Below are 15,641 nucleotides of genomic sequence, written 5' to 3'. Positions count from 1 at the left end.
ATTCTTTTTTATTAACAGTTAATAATTATGCTTAGGATTTCTTTATATATCCTCTGTCTTAGAGTATAGTCTGAGGGATGTATGAGTATATTGCTAGTCTTAATTTTTTTTATTAAGATTTATTTTGGGCTGGAGAGATGACTTAGCAGTTAAGAGCACTGACGGTTCTTCCAGAAGTCCTGAGTTCAATTCCCAGCAACTACATGGTAGCTCATAACCATCTGTAATGGTATCCGATACCCTTTCCTGATCTGTCTGAAGACAACAACAACAGTGTACTTACATACATTAAATATGTACATTAATAATAATAATAAAGCTTTATTTTTGTGTACAGTGTATGTTTGTGTATCTGCTTGTATAAATGTGCACTTCTGTGTCCCAGTGCACAGACATGTTCTAGAACTTTGAGATGTCTGTAGTGAGTACTCTGAGGTGTCTGATGTTAGTATGCTGCGAGTACTGTGAGGTGTCTGATGTTAGTATGCTGCGAGTACTGTGAGGTGTCTGCTTCAAGTACTGTGAGGTGTCTGATGTTAGTATGCTGTGAGTACTGTGAGGTGTCTGCTTCAAGTACTGTGAGGTGTCTGATGTTAGTATGCTGCGAGTACTCTGAGATGTCTGTAGTGAGTACTGTGAGGTATCTGCTGCGAGTACTGTGAGGTGTCTGCTGTGAGTACTGGGAACCAAGCCTTGCAAGAGTAGTAGATGCTATTAGCCTCTGAAGCTATCTCTCCATCCCTTGCTGACTTTTCCTTTTCTTCTTAGTTTTAAAAATTATATATTTCTGTTTATTATTGTGTGTGTATCTGTGGACATGGGTGTGTCACACACTGTATGTGGAGGTCAAAGGACAACTTTGAGGCATCTGTTCTGTTCTTTTATCTTTACACATGGTACTGGGAGTAGAACTCGAGCCATCTGTCAGGTGTATATAGCAAGTACTTTGACTTGCTGAGCCATCTCACCAGCTCCATATCACTACCTTAAAGTCTTTCTTTTTTGTAGCTAGTCATGGTATATGCTTGGGTTTATTGATTGATTTGTTTGTATTTATATTTAGAAGTTGATATAATTTTCCCATTTTGATATAATTTTGTTTTGTACTTGCAAAGATGATTTCCATGGTTTGAAATGAAATGAAGAGTCTACAGTTACCTTCCTTTTTTTCTTATAGATTTAGTCTGAGTGTAGGAGGCCCTAATAATTTTACAGATATATTTAGAAAGGGTCATTACCTCTCTCTCTCTCTCTTTCTCTCTCTCTCTCTCTCTCTCACTCACACACACACACACACACACACACACACACCCCACCACCTCCAAAGAGCCAAAAAATGTATCAGAACAATTACTAATGAACAGTGGTTCTTAAACTTTAGAAAGAAAGCAGGCGCTCACATATGCACAGATGCATCAGTGCATGTATGGCAGTCAGAGGATAACTTCAGGAGTTGATTGTTGACCTGGGGGCTGCTGTGTTGTTGCTCCAGCCTAGGTAGTCTGAGCTTTCAGGCTTTTGTCTGTGTCACCCATCTTGCTATCCAGGTGCTGGGATTGCAGATGCAGGCGACTGCATAGAGCTTTTTATATGAGTTCTGGAGGTCACATTACAGTTGTAAGACTTAAATGAGGCATGCTTTTTTACCTGCTCAGCTTTCTTCCTGGTCCTTGGCTTTCAAACTTTTGAGGTTTTAACATATGTTTATATTCTTAAAAGACCTGTAAGAATTTTATTTGTTATATTGGAAAATAAATGGAACCATTTTAACTTCACTGCTCATTTAATTTAAATAGCATATTCATTCATTGTGGCTTTATACATACACACTATTTTTCATACAACTATCTTTCAAGTTGGGTGTTGGTGGTGCATGCTTTTAATCAATCCCAGCACCTTCAAGGCAGAGGCAGGCAAGTCTCTGAGAGGAGGCCATCCTCTGATACAGAGCGAGTTCCAGAACAGCCAGGCTACAAAGAGAAACTCTGACTTAAAAAAACCAAAACAGCAGCAAACCCTAAACAAAGAAATTGTATCTTCTAAATCCCCCAATTTGGTTATAGGAGTGGGTTTTTTTGTTTGTTTGTTTTATTTTGTTGTGTTTTTGGTTTTTTGTTTGGTTTTTTGGTTTTTGAGGCAGCATTCTCCTGACTGTTTTGGAACTTTGTAGATCAGGTAGTTGCCTTTAAGATCCACCAACCTCTGCTTCCCAAATACTGGGAGTAAAGGAGTTTGCCACCAAGCCTGGCTTATATTACAATTGTTTTTAATGTCTAGTTAATAGAACAACAGCTCTTTTTTTTTTTAAATCTGTGGCAGCATCCAATATATTGTGTCATGTGCTCTCTACAGATGCTGCTGTAGGCTGGGGGTGGTGATACATTGGATCATTTGGAGACTGTCATAGGAGAACACTGAGTTCAAGGTTCATCTGGACTACAAAGGATCCAGGTGTCTGCTACACATTAGTATTAAACAGAGCTTTGGAGATTGAGTTTAAGTTGGTTGTCTGCATGATACTGTATTTGTTGGTTTGTCTCTGAGGTAAATGGAGGCCTTCTGAAAAATATCAGTGTCCTCTCCAGGTATATCGGGTCCCTTAAGGAGATTTCCCTACTTCAGTCCTTCTTGTTCAGAGGCTCCTTCTGTACAGATGAACACCCCTAGCCTCGGTCCCAGCACTGCTTTCGTTGCTTTGAACCAACCATGTCCATGTTTTCTCATTCGCCTTTGCCCTTGTTTCTTGCTGACTACTACTAGTAAGTTCTATTTTTTGCTCTTTCTCAATTCTTACTTGGTTGACCAGTTATTATGTTCCTCCCTGGAGGGTGGATAATTTGACAACCCCATTTGTGTGAGTCTGACTGTCTTTCTTTGCATCACGTTCTGATGGAGGGCAGTTGATACAGGATCCCATATCTGGGGCTGATCCATCTGTATTAACATTATTCTGTCTGCTTTGTTGGTCGCCTGCCTGGATAACTGGTAACTTACCCAGGATACTCACCTGTATCCATGGTGCTAGTGGCTCTGGTACTTGTAGATAACATAGGCCAGCTGCAAGCACCATTGCCTTTGTCACCTTTATGTGTTGGTTGCACTGCCTACTGTGGCAGTGACTAACCTGGAATCCAGGTGATAGGGAATCTTCATTCATTTCACAGAGGGGGTGTGCTAAACTACTAGTAGAGGAGGGCAGGGGCATGCAGATCACTAACTCCAAGCAGGGAAAGGGGCAGTGAGTGGAACCTCACTGAACTCTACCACAGAGACTGGACTCTGAGATAGTCCTTTTGTGGGCAGGGGAATATGACTTTTCTGTATAGGTAAAGAGACTTATCTGATTGCTTGGTGTAATAACCAGTTAGATTTTCCTGAATAGTTGGTGTTCCTCAGCTTAGATAAGTGGCATTCTGTCACTCAAGGCTGAACAACCAAAGTCTGTAATGATACCAAGTGTCTGGGATGGTGCAGCTCAGTTCTCAGCTTGTGTGGTTCTAATTCAGAGGATACATGTACTGTGGGCTCTCAGTTTATCAGTGAAGCCTGAATCATCAGGGTTGCCATTATTCTCCACCAGTGAGGAATTTCCTGTAAGAGAACAAGTCATAAACATTGTGTCTTTGTCCCTTTTGCACATTTACAGTTGCCCTGGTATTGTCACTTGGCTGTGAGGGTCAGCTGAGAAATAGTCAAATTTCAGAACGTGGCACTGCAGAGGAACTTTTAGGAGAAATGAGCAAGACAACACAAAGATCTCCATGCAGCCTGCTGGCCACAGGAGAGAGAGCGCAGGGCATGTGTGTGCCTAGCAGGGAGTGCGCTCCATAGTTGCTGACTCCTCAGCCCTGGGCTGCTGTAGCTTCTGCTTAAGGAAGCTTCTGGTTCTTAATTCTCTGGTAGGAGTCTGCAAGGTCCTGAGGTGCCATCCCCAAATCCTAAGTGTGTGCACATACACATCAGTTTGGTGGGGGAATTTACTGTGGATTTCTCTGCTGTTTCCATCTTAAGTCCTCAGACAGGATTTTAAATTATTTTTACAATTATATTTCTTTTTTATCTATATGGGTATTTTGCCTTTGTGTACCCCACCTTGGGGGTCCACAGGCATTTCTAAGCCATCAAGTGGGTGCTAGGAATCAAATCCAAGTCTTTTAGAATAGCAGCCAATGCCCTTAACTACTGAGGCATCTCTCTAGATTTCTGAACATTTTTAGAGATAATCTTAGTTTAAAAATAATTTTTAGGTTGGCATACAAAGTAGTGAGCTCCATTCTGGCATTTTTATGTATGTCATTATATTTTGTTCTCATTTTTTCTTCCCTCAGATGTTTTTGTGTTGCTTAGAACTGAATTTAAACTTTTAAAAAAAGTTATACTGTTGGGACACCATTATTTGTGGCTAGGTAACATGATATTACTTATTTGATTATTTGTTATAGGAAAATGCAAATGTAGCTAATGTAAACACGTTTTTAATTTTCAGTTTCATTTACAGACCTTTCTAAGGAACAACTTGTTTTAATCCTTTTTGAAGGGATGCATTAAATTCAGATGCACCTGTAACCATGTGCTTTACCACAGTTTGTACCTCTCCATCTTATTGGTTAATGCCATCGATTTTTACCTTTAGTACAAAATAGTCTTATTTTGTTGATCTTTCTGTATAAAAGTCATACCCAAAGGTAATCCCATTTTTTTCTCCTTTGTTATCAGATATATGTAGAGTGTGTCGGTCAGAAGGAACACCCGAGAAGCCTCTCTATCATCCTTGTGTATGTACTGGCAGTATTAAGTTTATTCATCAAGAATGGTAAGTCATTTGGAAAACTGTATAGTTCTTAAGTTCAATTTTTGTCATCTGTGTAATAAGAATGATCATTTCAGTGAACTTGCCCTGTATCGCTGTTTTTAAAACTTTTGTTGTAAAAAGTTTAAAGTTTAAAAAAAATTATTCATAGTTTAATACCTGGTACATTATTTTGGTATATTGTGTATATGCTAATGATAGTCTGTTTATTTCTAGCATGGAGAACTTGTTTTTTTTTTTTTTTTTGGTTTTTTTTCTTTTTTGAGAACTTGTTTTGTTCATGGGAATAAGTATGTTTTCTGGTTTCAAGTGGCATAATATCTTATATTAATTAAGAACTCTTTGATGCTTTTTAAAAATTTATTTACTTCTGTATTTTATGTATATGAGTGCTCTGTTTGCATGCATGCCTGTGGGACAGATGAGGGAATCTGACAGAAGAGGACATCAGATCCCATTACAGAAGTTGTGAGCCACCATGTGGCTGCTGGGAGTTGAACTCAGGACCTTTGGAAGAGTAGCCAGTGCTCTTAACTGTTGAGCATCTCACGAACCCCCTGCTTTAAACATCTTAACTCACTCTTTGCAAGAAAAGTCTGCAGCTTTATTATGTAACCGAAGAAGCAGAGCAGAGCACAGACAGAAGGAATGGCTTGTGTAAGACACATGCCTGCCAGGACAGAACAGGAATTCAGACCTGCTCACTAGCTGCGAGCACTGTGAGGCCAGGATCAAAACTGATCCTGACCCCTGCGTTACTTAGTATTATTCAACATTTATTTATCTCGGAAGAGATTAGAATTTAGGTTAATTAAATCTTTTTATTAATATAACACATACTGGTTTTATATTTAGCTGTTTTTAAGTTTTATTCTCTTAGGACATATAAAAAGTTAAAATAGTCCATATTTGAAATATTGAAAACTATAAAAGTTTGGTAATACAAAAAATTTAATAACATGAGCTTTTAATGAAACTTTGATGTTGTTTTGTTTTAAACACTGTATTTATGAATGTATTTGTAATTACAGCTTAGTTCAGTGGTTGAAACATAGTCGGAAAGAATACTGTGAATTATGCAAGCACAGATTTGCTTTTACACCAAGTAAGTTTGTTTGAAATTTTCACTACAGTTTTCTCTTTGTTATTTCTGGCAACAAAAGGTATTTAAAGAGTTGAAAGCAGTACTTTTAAAACTTTATTAACTTTGATAGTAATAGAACAGACCTGTTCTATGTAGAAGACTATTCTAAGAACTCTCATGCTTTATAGGCTGTTTTGTTTTCTTTGTGTTTTTGCTTAGTCGCAGACAAGCCTATGTGTCTAGTTTGTGCTTGTGAGTGCGTTTGGTTTTTAAAACTCTTGGCTGTCCCATTTCATCTGTACTCTTTTTTACTATGTTCTGTGATCTTTTCTTAGTCTGTCCTTTTTAAAGGACATCCTGTCAGTTTTAATTTTATCTGTTTATTTTCAGTAGTGTCACCAAAAATTCCTTCCTTTTAGGAGTCGTCATTATTTCTCTGCAAAAACAATAATTCCTTGATTTCATCAGAATCTAGCATATTCAGTCTGATCTTCTGAGTGAGAACTGGGATATTGAAGGAGTAAAGAGCAAGTCTTAGAGCATGGTGTTTTTTCTTTCTGAAACCAACTTTTAAAATGTATGTACATGTGTGTTTGACTCTCTAGGTGCACATGTACATGTGTGTGTAGTGGGTAGTATGTTAAACATATGTGCCAGAGATAGATATGGGTGTCCTGTGTTACAGCCTGGGCTGTCCTGGAGCTCACTCTGTAAAAAAGGTCAGGCTCAAACTCAAATCCGCCTGCTTCTGCCTCTTGAATGCTAGGATTAAAGACATATGCCACCATGCCCTGCTGGGATGTCCTTGATTTTATTGCCTTCTAACATACATTATGGAATCTCATTTGAAGTCACAACTCCTCACTTTGCCCTGAGATCTGCTCTTCCCACTTTTTGACCACTGGGATCACGGCAGACCATGGCTTCCATGCTGCCCAGCGTGGATGCTGGAGATCCCGACTTTAATCTTAGTTGCTGTCTTCCCAGCCCCAGGAAACAAACGTTAGAGTCCGTGTTTTGTAAGGCTAGAAGAAATACTTTTCAGATGTCTAAAATTTTAATTATAATACTTGTGCCTATTGATTTTATTGTGACTATTATATCAAATGATCAGGATTGTATTGGCAAATTATTAAAAAGTGAAGCACAGTTTTTCATGCTGGGATCCAAGTACATTGTACCTGTGTTTTTATATTTTACTTTTTTTTAAGGCTCTTGCTGCTCAATACAAATACTGTAACTTATCATTAGTTTTACTTGATATCTGACAAGCCTGGATGATTAAAGTCACCACATTTTGTTTATTCATTTCCAGCAAAAATGTTACAGGTATTCTTTTTCAGTCTTTAATTTCCTCTGGTGCTATAAGCATGCTGCTATTTGTGAGAATTTGTAGCACACAGTAATACCTTGAGGCCAGTGGAAGCTCACTAGGTAGCTTACTTTTCCCCTGATGTTCGTGCAGTGTTTCCCGCGGAGTCCTTCACACCAGTGTCCTGTTGGCTGAGTGATTCACAACGTGTAGAGACGTGCCCTTTGTTATTGCTTCTTTCTTGTTTGTAGCTGAATAGTTTTATGGGATCATTCTTAAAATTTTTCTTAATAAATTATTTTTGGGTTGCTAAAGATTAAACCTAGTGTGTTATCTGTGCTAACAAGTACTCTGCGTCTGAGATAACACCCAGCATGGGCGTTTAGTTTAGTTTTCTCTTCCCTGTTTTATAATTTTAGATCATTGACTTTATATGACAGTTCCTTGTTTTGGCCTCTTTAAATAAAGAGGCATTTAAAAGACAATGTATATTATATGAAGTAGAGTGTTTTAATTAAAATAGTCTTTACTGGAACAATTCTTATATTTTTGGTTGTGAGCCTAGCCTTTAATGGCTGAGCCATATCTCCAGCCCTACTAGAACAATTCTTACAATTTTTCTTTTAATGTGGGAATATTCTTGAACTATATCTAAATTACATTTTGCAAAGATGTCTGAATTTATGATTTGAAAATTAAAGTAATGTTCTAATTGAGAGGATGGTTAGCTAAGTGACATCAGTGATCTGTTTATTCCAGTGAAATTGCTGTCACAGGTCATTGGGATGCTGTGTCTGGCACTTGCATTTAGAAAGTCCTCTGGTAACATGCCTGCAGAATTCCTTTTGCACTTGTGTCTGTTACTGGATCCTTTATAGCTGGAGAAGCTCGGTCATCAAATGGCTGTCCTGTTACAAATGTGTAAACTAATACTATGAGATTCAAGGCTGTGAGCTGAGGAAGTAGATGTTTTTCTCCTCTTGATGCTGTTTCTCTGCTCAGTGGACTTTCTTTGTCCATTTCCATGTTTAGTTGTGGTTTGGATAAATAAATGACTCATAAATGTAGTATTATTGTAATGATTTGAAATTCAGTATCTCTATGCTATATTTATGAGTTAAGTCACTTAAAAATTCTCATGAAATACTGAGTAATTTTTTCTCTTATAGTTTATTCTCCAGATATGCCTTCACGGCTACCAATCCAAGACATATTTGCAGGACTGGTTACAAGTATTGGCACTGCAATACGATACTGGTTTCATTACACACTTGTGGCCTTTGCATGGCTAGGAGTTGTTCCTCTTACAGCATGTGAGTATTCATGCCTCTTCTGGAGTTATTTGAACATTTTATAACTTTAATATTTTAATTGTTGCCTACTACTATAAGTGATATTTAATTATTTATAATGCCATGTATTGGGAAAGAAAACATCTTCAGTAATCTGTTTCTGGAGGAAGGAAGGGTGTTTTTCTCAGATATGACTCAGTATTGATAGTACATGAATGATAGAGTATGAAGATATGATTCTGTGAGTAGGGGCTCTAAATACATATCACGTACAGCTTCATGTTTCCTTAAGTAAAACTAGCCTGAATGCCTTGGAGACAGACCACACACAGAGTGGCAGAGCAGGTCCTGATGGAGGGTGACTAGTGAGCTGGCTGGAGCCAGTGAGTCCTCCTCCACTGTAATGCAGAGGTGCAGTAGGGAGAGACAGGAGCGAGGCCTGGCTGACTTAGTAATTGCCTAACCAGTTGTTCTAGGAGGTAAGATCATTTCTGTTAGGAAACTAACCATAATAAAGGAAGGAGACTACAAATCTAAATGTTTCAAATGTTTTAGAGTCAGGCAGGGTGCTGATGGTGATAAGTGTATAGTGATATACACTCTCACATTGTCCTACAAAGTGAAGAAAATCAGATGTAAAATCATCGTGTTAAATGCTAGAAGAAGGTGTTAAGTGGCACCTTCCAAACATGACAAGTTTTTTTTTTTTTTTTTAAATATAACCCTTCCCCCAGTAGACTTCAGTTGGAAGAACAAAATACAGACAGTTCCTTAGATGTTAAGTGTTTAGTTTACCACTTTAAACTTTGAAATGTACAAACCTTTAATTCTGTCAGTGGAGGCTGAAGCAGTAGGATCCCAAGTTTGAGGTCAGCTTGGTCTACATGAAACATAAGAGAAAAGGAAAGAAACATTCAGTTATAGTCTCAAGGCAACATACTTTTCTAAAATCTACAAATAAAACAGGTCAGTCCTGGTGGATGCCTGGGTTCACTGTAACAAACTTGATTTCTGTTCCGACCTTTCGTGTATACACATGTACCTCACATTTAAGTCGCATCATATAATACATATTCTTACAGACTCTTTAACATGGTGCCATCCCTCTTCCCATGCCAGAGTTTTAAGGAGCTCTTGTGCTGCTCAGCCCATTTCCCTACTGTCTGACCTTTGGTTTGTTAGTTTTACTTATTGTAAGCAATTATTGCCTGCTTTCTTTTATATAGATATGCAAATAATTTCCATTTTTTTGTCATTCTTTCCTAGTCTGCCCTTTTGACTTGACTTTTAAAAGAAGTCATTGAACTCATTGAAATGGCCTGGTTTAAAACTGAAGACAGTGCTTAAATAAGAATGTACTAGAAGTGTTCTGAAGGAAAACCTCAGCATTCTCCTCAGTCCATTTCTAAAGCTGTAGTCTTGATACCTCATTCTTTCTGGAATTCAGCCGTTCTCACTGAAAACCATACTCCCTTTTCTGAATGAGAGGGTAAGGGTGGTAGTGAGTGTGGTACAAGTAATCTAAGCTTATCCCCATCAGCTTACAGATAAATGAGACTCAGACTGTGGTTACTTTATTTGGCTTTGACAGTTACTGGGGGGAGTCACCCCAATCTGCTTTTCTAACTGCTGGCCTGGCTTCCTCGCCAGTGGTGTACCCCAGACTGATTCTCCTGGCCATGTGCTCATGTTCTTTCTGCTCTCTTGGTGATTTCTCTCTCCCTTCTGCCAGATTCAACCTGGCATCTCAGAAAGTTGCCTACCTTTAATCCCACCAGTAATTGGCTATAGCCATTTATTTAACTGATAGTTTTAGGGAGCAAGTTTGCACGACAAAAGCTGGTAAATGTGAGAAATCACTTGTAGGCCTCTACCTTAGGGTATAGAATTTAGCATTTACAATGCATAGCAACAGACCAAACCTCAACAAGTGAAATTCTTTTTATGCTTGCCTTTCCCCTCCAAGACTGTAAGTTAGTCTTTGTTTGAGACCTTTTGAAGCTGTTTTTTTTCCCACCCCAAAGTTTTTTTAAAAAATAATTATTTCTATATGTGTGTGCTCTTTTGTCTTGGTATGTGTGGAGATTAGAACAACTTTGGAATGTTTGTCTCACTGAGGTTGCTGGGATTGTCCATCTCACTGTCTCTGAAAGTGTCATAAGATTGTGCACTGTGCTGAAGAAGCTTCTTAGTTCAGAGATGTGCATTTCTTTGATCTGAAATCTTTTGTTTTTATGAATAATTACAAAATTTTGTAGTTCATCTTTTATCTAGATGATTAATTTAGTGTTTCCCCCAGTATTTAAACTCGTGCAATAAAAACAAGAGTAAGGTATCTAGAGCTGAGGATGTAGCTCATTCTAGAGCTTGTGTGTGAGGCCCTAGTTTCAGTCCTGGTTTACAAAGACCATTCAACATTATCATGGAGAACTTACTATTTGCTCACGTTTTAAATTATCTTGGAGTAGTAGTTTGAGGCTAGTGAGAGGCCTCAGCAGGTAGGCACTTGCCACACATTCCTCTGAGTGTCATCCCTGGAACCCACAGTAGGAGTGTAAACTCAACTCCACACTCAAACCATGGTATGTGGGTATGAGCAAACCCCCATCCCCACCCCTCACTCCAAGCAAATAAACAAGAATTAAACCAGCGAGACCCACCCAGGCCTACAAAGACTAAACACCTATTTTATTGATGTCCGTGTTCCACTTTACCTCTGCTTCCTCGAGCCAGCTGTGAGTATATGATGCCAGTTGTGACTGTGCCCTGTGACTTGTTTGTAGGCCGAATCTACAAGTGCTTGTTTACTGGCTCCGTGAGCTCACTACTGACACTGCCACTAGACATGCTGTCAACGTGAGTACCAACTCCAAGGGGGAAGCTTGGGCCCTGGAAAAGGATGTCTTTTCTCATTTACTTAGTCTTTTTTGTTTGTTTTGTGTTGTTTTATTTTGAGACAGGGTTTCTCTGACATATACCATCCCTGGCTATTCTGGGGAACTTGCTCTGTAGACCAGACTTGCCTAAACTCACAGAGATCTACCTGGCCCTGTCTTCTGAGGGCTGGGATCACAGTGAGCACCACCATCTAAGAACACCAGTTCACTCTTTTCCTAACCACAGTTTTGTTGCCATAGTCTAGAAATTGGTATGTGTAAGTTCTGTTTCTTTTAAAGCAGAAGAATTTAAGGAGCCTTTTGGAAGGACATGTAAAACTAAAATATTTTGTGCACTTTGAGTTGTATGCTTCTGAATTTGTATGTTGAGCATAATTTTAAAACATTAGTAAGATTATTGTTAAGCCACATTAAAAACTTGTTCACTGTAGCTTTTCTTTTCATGTCATGATGTTAGCATTTTGCTGGTCCTGTGTTGACATGTCATCTGACTGGTTGCCTCCTTCATTAGACTACTCAAGGAAGAATGCTAAGTGGGAGTGGTCAAACAGAATTATGAACACTCTTGGCCCTGTACTGAGTGTTATATAATTTATAGAGGGCAGTGTTTTCCTAAAAATTCTGCATATGTACCACATCTGGTAGCATGTTGTGTGTAGTGAGTTAGGTCATCTCCAGGCAAACCATCTTCTTTCTTGGTGCAAAACAAAGTTGGGACATAATGATGTCAGATAGCTGCCATTTCATTTGTTCATAATTCTGGAGGTGAGAAATTGAGCTTGATCTTAGTGGAGCTGTTCGTCTGTTACGCTTGCCTAAGCCACATATGTCTTTTACTGGATTTTGATTGTCTAAGGAGGACCTGTCTGAGGTGCATTAGTTCTCCACATGACCTTTCACCTTCTAGAAGGCTAATCGGGGCTTCTCTAAGGTGGACTTGCCATAACACCTGGGAGAGTGGGATCTCACAAGGCCTTTCCTGGGTTCTGGCATTTGGGAATCCTTAAGTCAAGTCTAGGTAAATGTGATGCTAATTCAGTGTGAAGGCATTAGAGAAGGGGCTTTGACATCTAGTTCCACTTAAAGCCTACAGGAAGCACTTAGTTATTTGACAAGGAAGATGGAGAAGGACCATTTCATCCCCAGCTCATCATGATTTTGATGGTGTAAAGGAGCCTTTAATAAGTGATGATTAGGAGTCCTTGTTTGATTTTGTAGACACTGCAGACAGGACCGCCTTAGAGACAGTGGCAGTTAAAGTGGATAGGCCAAGGCCTCTCAGATTGACCTTCCCTTAAATGGACACAAAAGGAATCAATTTTCTAAAGTCTATCTATATTTTGGAATTATTCTTGAATTATTCTGAAGTCAGACATTGACAGTGAAGGACAAACTTCTTCAGAAAGAAGGAACAAAAGCTTCCAGGTGTGACAAGTCTCATGTTTCCCTGCACGGTTTCCTAAAGGAACCACACTCTGCCTCTTTGGAGTTGACTTGGTATTTTTGAGGTAGCATTAAAACTAGATTTTCTGTGTGAAGAGTTACTGTGCCAGAATTTGTAAGTTTCTCCATCTGATCCATAGCATGCTAAATGTCTTTCAGTCTTTTTTCTTTATGTTGCTATTAGACCAGGCACTAATAACCAGGAGTTTCCCACCTTTCCCATTGATGAGTGTGCTTATATATGTATTCTGTTTTGGTCAAAGAATAAAGCAGTCGCTCACCTAAATTCAGTAAATTTTATAAATGCAATGCTTGGTTTTAGAGGATTTTTTTTTTTTTTGGCTTATACTCCTGTTTTCTTGGCCATGCTGAAAGAATAGGCTGGATAGTTAATAGCTGTATAATCTGCTGTACTTTATATCTACTCAATATAAGTATATAATTGTACATGTTATCTAGCTTACAAGTTAGAATTTTAACATCATTGCAAGTAATCCTATTGAAGCAACTGCATTTTACTGAAAATATTTTTCTAATTGTTTTCTAATTGTTTCTAATTGTTTTACAAGTGTTCTTTGGAGTTGTTTCTAACTATTATTATTATTATTTTAAAATAGGGAAAATTTGTTGGCAGATTGCTTGCAGGGTTGTTTTGTGGTGACGTGCACACTTTGCGCATTCATCAGCCTGGTGTGGTTACGAGAGCAAATAGTCCATGGGGGAGCACCAATTTGGCTGGAGCATGCTGCTCCACCCTTTAATGCTGCTGGACACCACCAAAATGAGGTAAGCCCCTCACTAGACATGTATCTTACATGTGTAGCACATGAAAGCCCATTTCACCCTCTGCAGTCCAAACCCTTGACCGTCAGTCATGTGCCTTACAATGTGCTCATATAATAGGAGAGGATAGTGGAACTGAAAAAATACCTTTGTGACTGTCTCTTAATGTTATTGCTAGACTGAGAACAGTGTTAAAGGGAATACTAAAACACTCTTACATTTTCTTTGCTCGAGTCAGCAGCTTAACTTGGGTCTGGAAGGTAAGTAACAACTTTCTATATATATAGCTGAATAATCCAGGACAGATCCAGGGCTACATAGTAAAGAGACTCTTTTTCTACCTATCCCTGCATTTTTCTTCGTGCAAAATACCTTGTCTTTTTTGCTGTATAGGAAGAGCCTTTTCTTTTTAAAAACAGGTTCCTTTCTTTTAAAGATTTATTATGTATACAGCATTCTGCCTGCATGGACACCTGCAGGCCAGAAGAGGGCACCAGATCCCATTACAGATGGTTGTGAGCCACCATGTGGTTGCTGGGAATTGAACCTCTGAAGAACAGCCAGTGAGTGAGTGCTCTTAACCTCTGAGCCATCTCTCCAGCCAGAAAGAACTTTTTCAAAATTAGAAAATGTGGGCCATTCACAGTAGATGTGTTTGCAACCTAGGCTAGATAACCATAGTTTGGATTCCCCAGAAGTCAGAGTGGACCTAGAAAAGTTGTTCTGATACCTCCACACATACAATATGTTTGGATCTATGTACTAGGGCATGTGCACACACAACACACACACACACACACACACACACACACGAATACACACATACACACACACACACACATAAGAATTGTGTGCAGTTTTCTTATCAGTGATATTAACATGCTCAGATACAAGGGAACTTGTCAGACTGTTACCAGGATAGTATAGCAAGTGATTTTTAGTATCTCTCCTGCTGGGAAATTAGGGCCAACAGCGTTACACATTAACTACTCAGTGAAGTGAAAAGTTCACATTTCATATACTTTTTCCAGAGAAACAGTTGGTTACAAACTATTCAATGATAATTTTTGCTCCTGTGATCTATTTTTTTTTTTTTTGTTACTTTTAATAAATATTTAGGTTGTAGCAGAAAAGGATTTCAGACTTAATGAAATGAAATCAGAGTATACTTTTCCTTTGAAAAACATATGTACAAACTCCATATCTCAAGCTCTGGTACACCCTAGTTCTGGGGATGGAACGCAAGGCCTTGTGCATGCTGGGCAAGCACTCTACCACTGAGCCACACCCCAGGTCTTTTGTTAAGTTTTAGACTGGGTCTCAGTATGTAGCCCAAAGGAGTCTCAAACTCGCACTCCTCCTCCCTGTGCCCCAAGAGTATCGTGCAGTGCAGGTACTGCTATTAGTTAAGATCGGCACTGTTGTTATTACACCTCATAGTTTGAAGCATTTCATGTAGTTTTGTTTTAGAATTCTCATTAAATCAAAGTGAATTGTGTTTTAACTTAATAGTTAATTATATTGTTGCATTTGGTCATTGGCAGAACTTGGATTTGTATTACTTTCTGGCCATGGGGCCTGAGTCCAGGGCTTTACACTGCAGTGTACCTCCCATCCCACTGAGCTGTGGCTGCAGTCCCTTTATTTTATTTTCCATTTTGATACAAAGGTCTAGTCAAGTCTAGTCAAAGCTTCAAATCATAGTCCTCCTGCCTCAGATCTAGCTCCTTTCCCCTACAGTATCTGGAATTACCATTCCAGGCCACCATTCTTGATTGGTATCCTAAAGGAAAATCCAAAAGAAAATACATTTGATAAATGATAAATCCTAATCTCTAGGTCATACTAGAAATAATTTCCTCAAATGTTCAGTGGTAGCAAATTAAGGTGTGTACACATCTGTGCACGTACTACATAAATTTTTAAAAATTGGTTTTGTTCCTAAGGTAGCCAGTTTATAAGCCCATGTTTCATACCATCTTTCTTTTTTACATGTATAAATAAGGCTGTGCATGTGCCA

The 15,641-nt window shown here is 38.7% G+C and overlaps 1 protein-coding gene across 1 annotated transcript in view; it reads left to right on the top strand.

Moving 5' to 3' along the window:
• MARCHF6 (membrane associated ring-CH-type finger 6) overlaps positions 1-15,641 on the top strand; it is a 60,916-nt gene that overhangs the window by 12,878 nt on the left and 32,397 nt on the right. Inside the window, exons 2-6 of the mRNA XM_080933753.1 lie at positions 4,717-4,813; positions 5,842-5,915; positions 8,376-8,519; positions 11,282-11,354; positions 13,456-13,624. Of these exons, the coding sequence (XP_080789879.1) occupies positions 4,717-4,813; positions 5,842-5,915; positions 8,376-8,519; positions 11,282-11,354; positions 13,456-13,624 (557 nt within the window). The remainder of the gene's footprint in view (positions 1-4,716; positions 4,814-5,841; positions 5,916-8,375; positions 8,520-11,281; positions 11,355-13,455; positions 13,625-15,641) is intronic.

The sequence above is a fragment of the Micromys minutus genome (genome assembly GCF_963924665.1).
Source record: "Micromys minutus genome assembly, chromosome: 20".
Classification (NCBI taxonomy): Eukaryota; Metazoa; Chordata; class Mammalia; order Rodentia; family Muridae; genus Micromys; species Micromys minutus.
The sequence above is the reverse complement of the archived record's forward strand: the minus strand, read 5'-3'. Positions and strand labels throughout refer to the sequence as shown.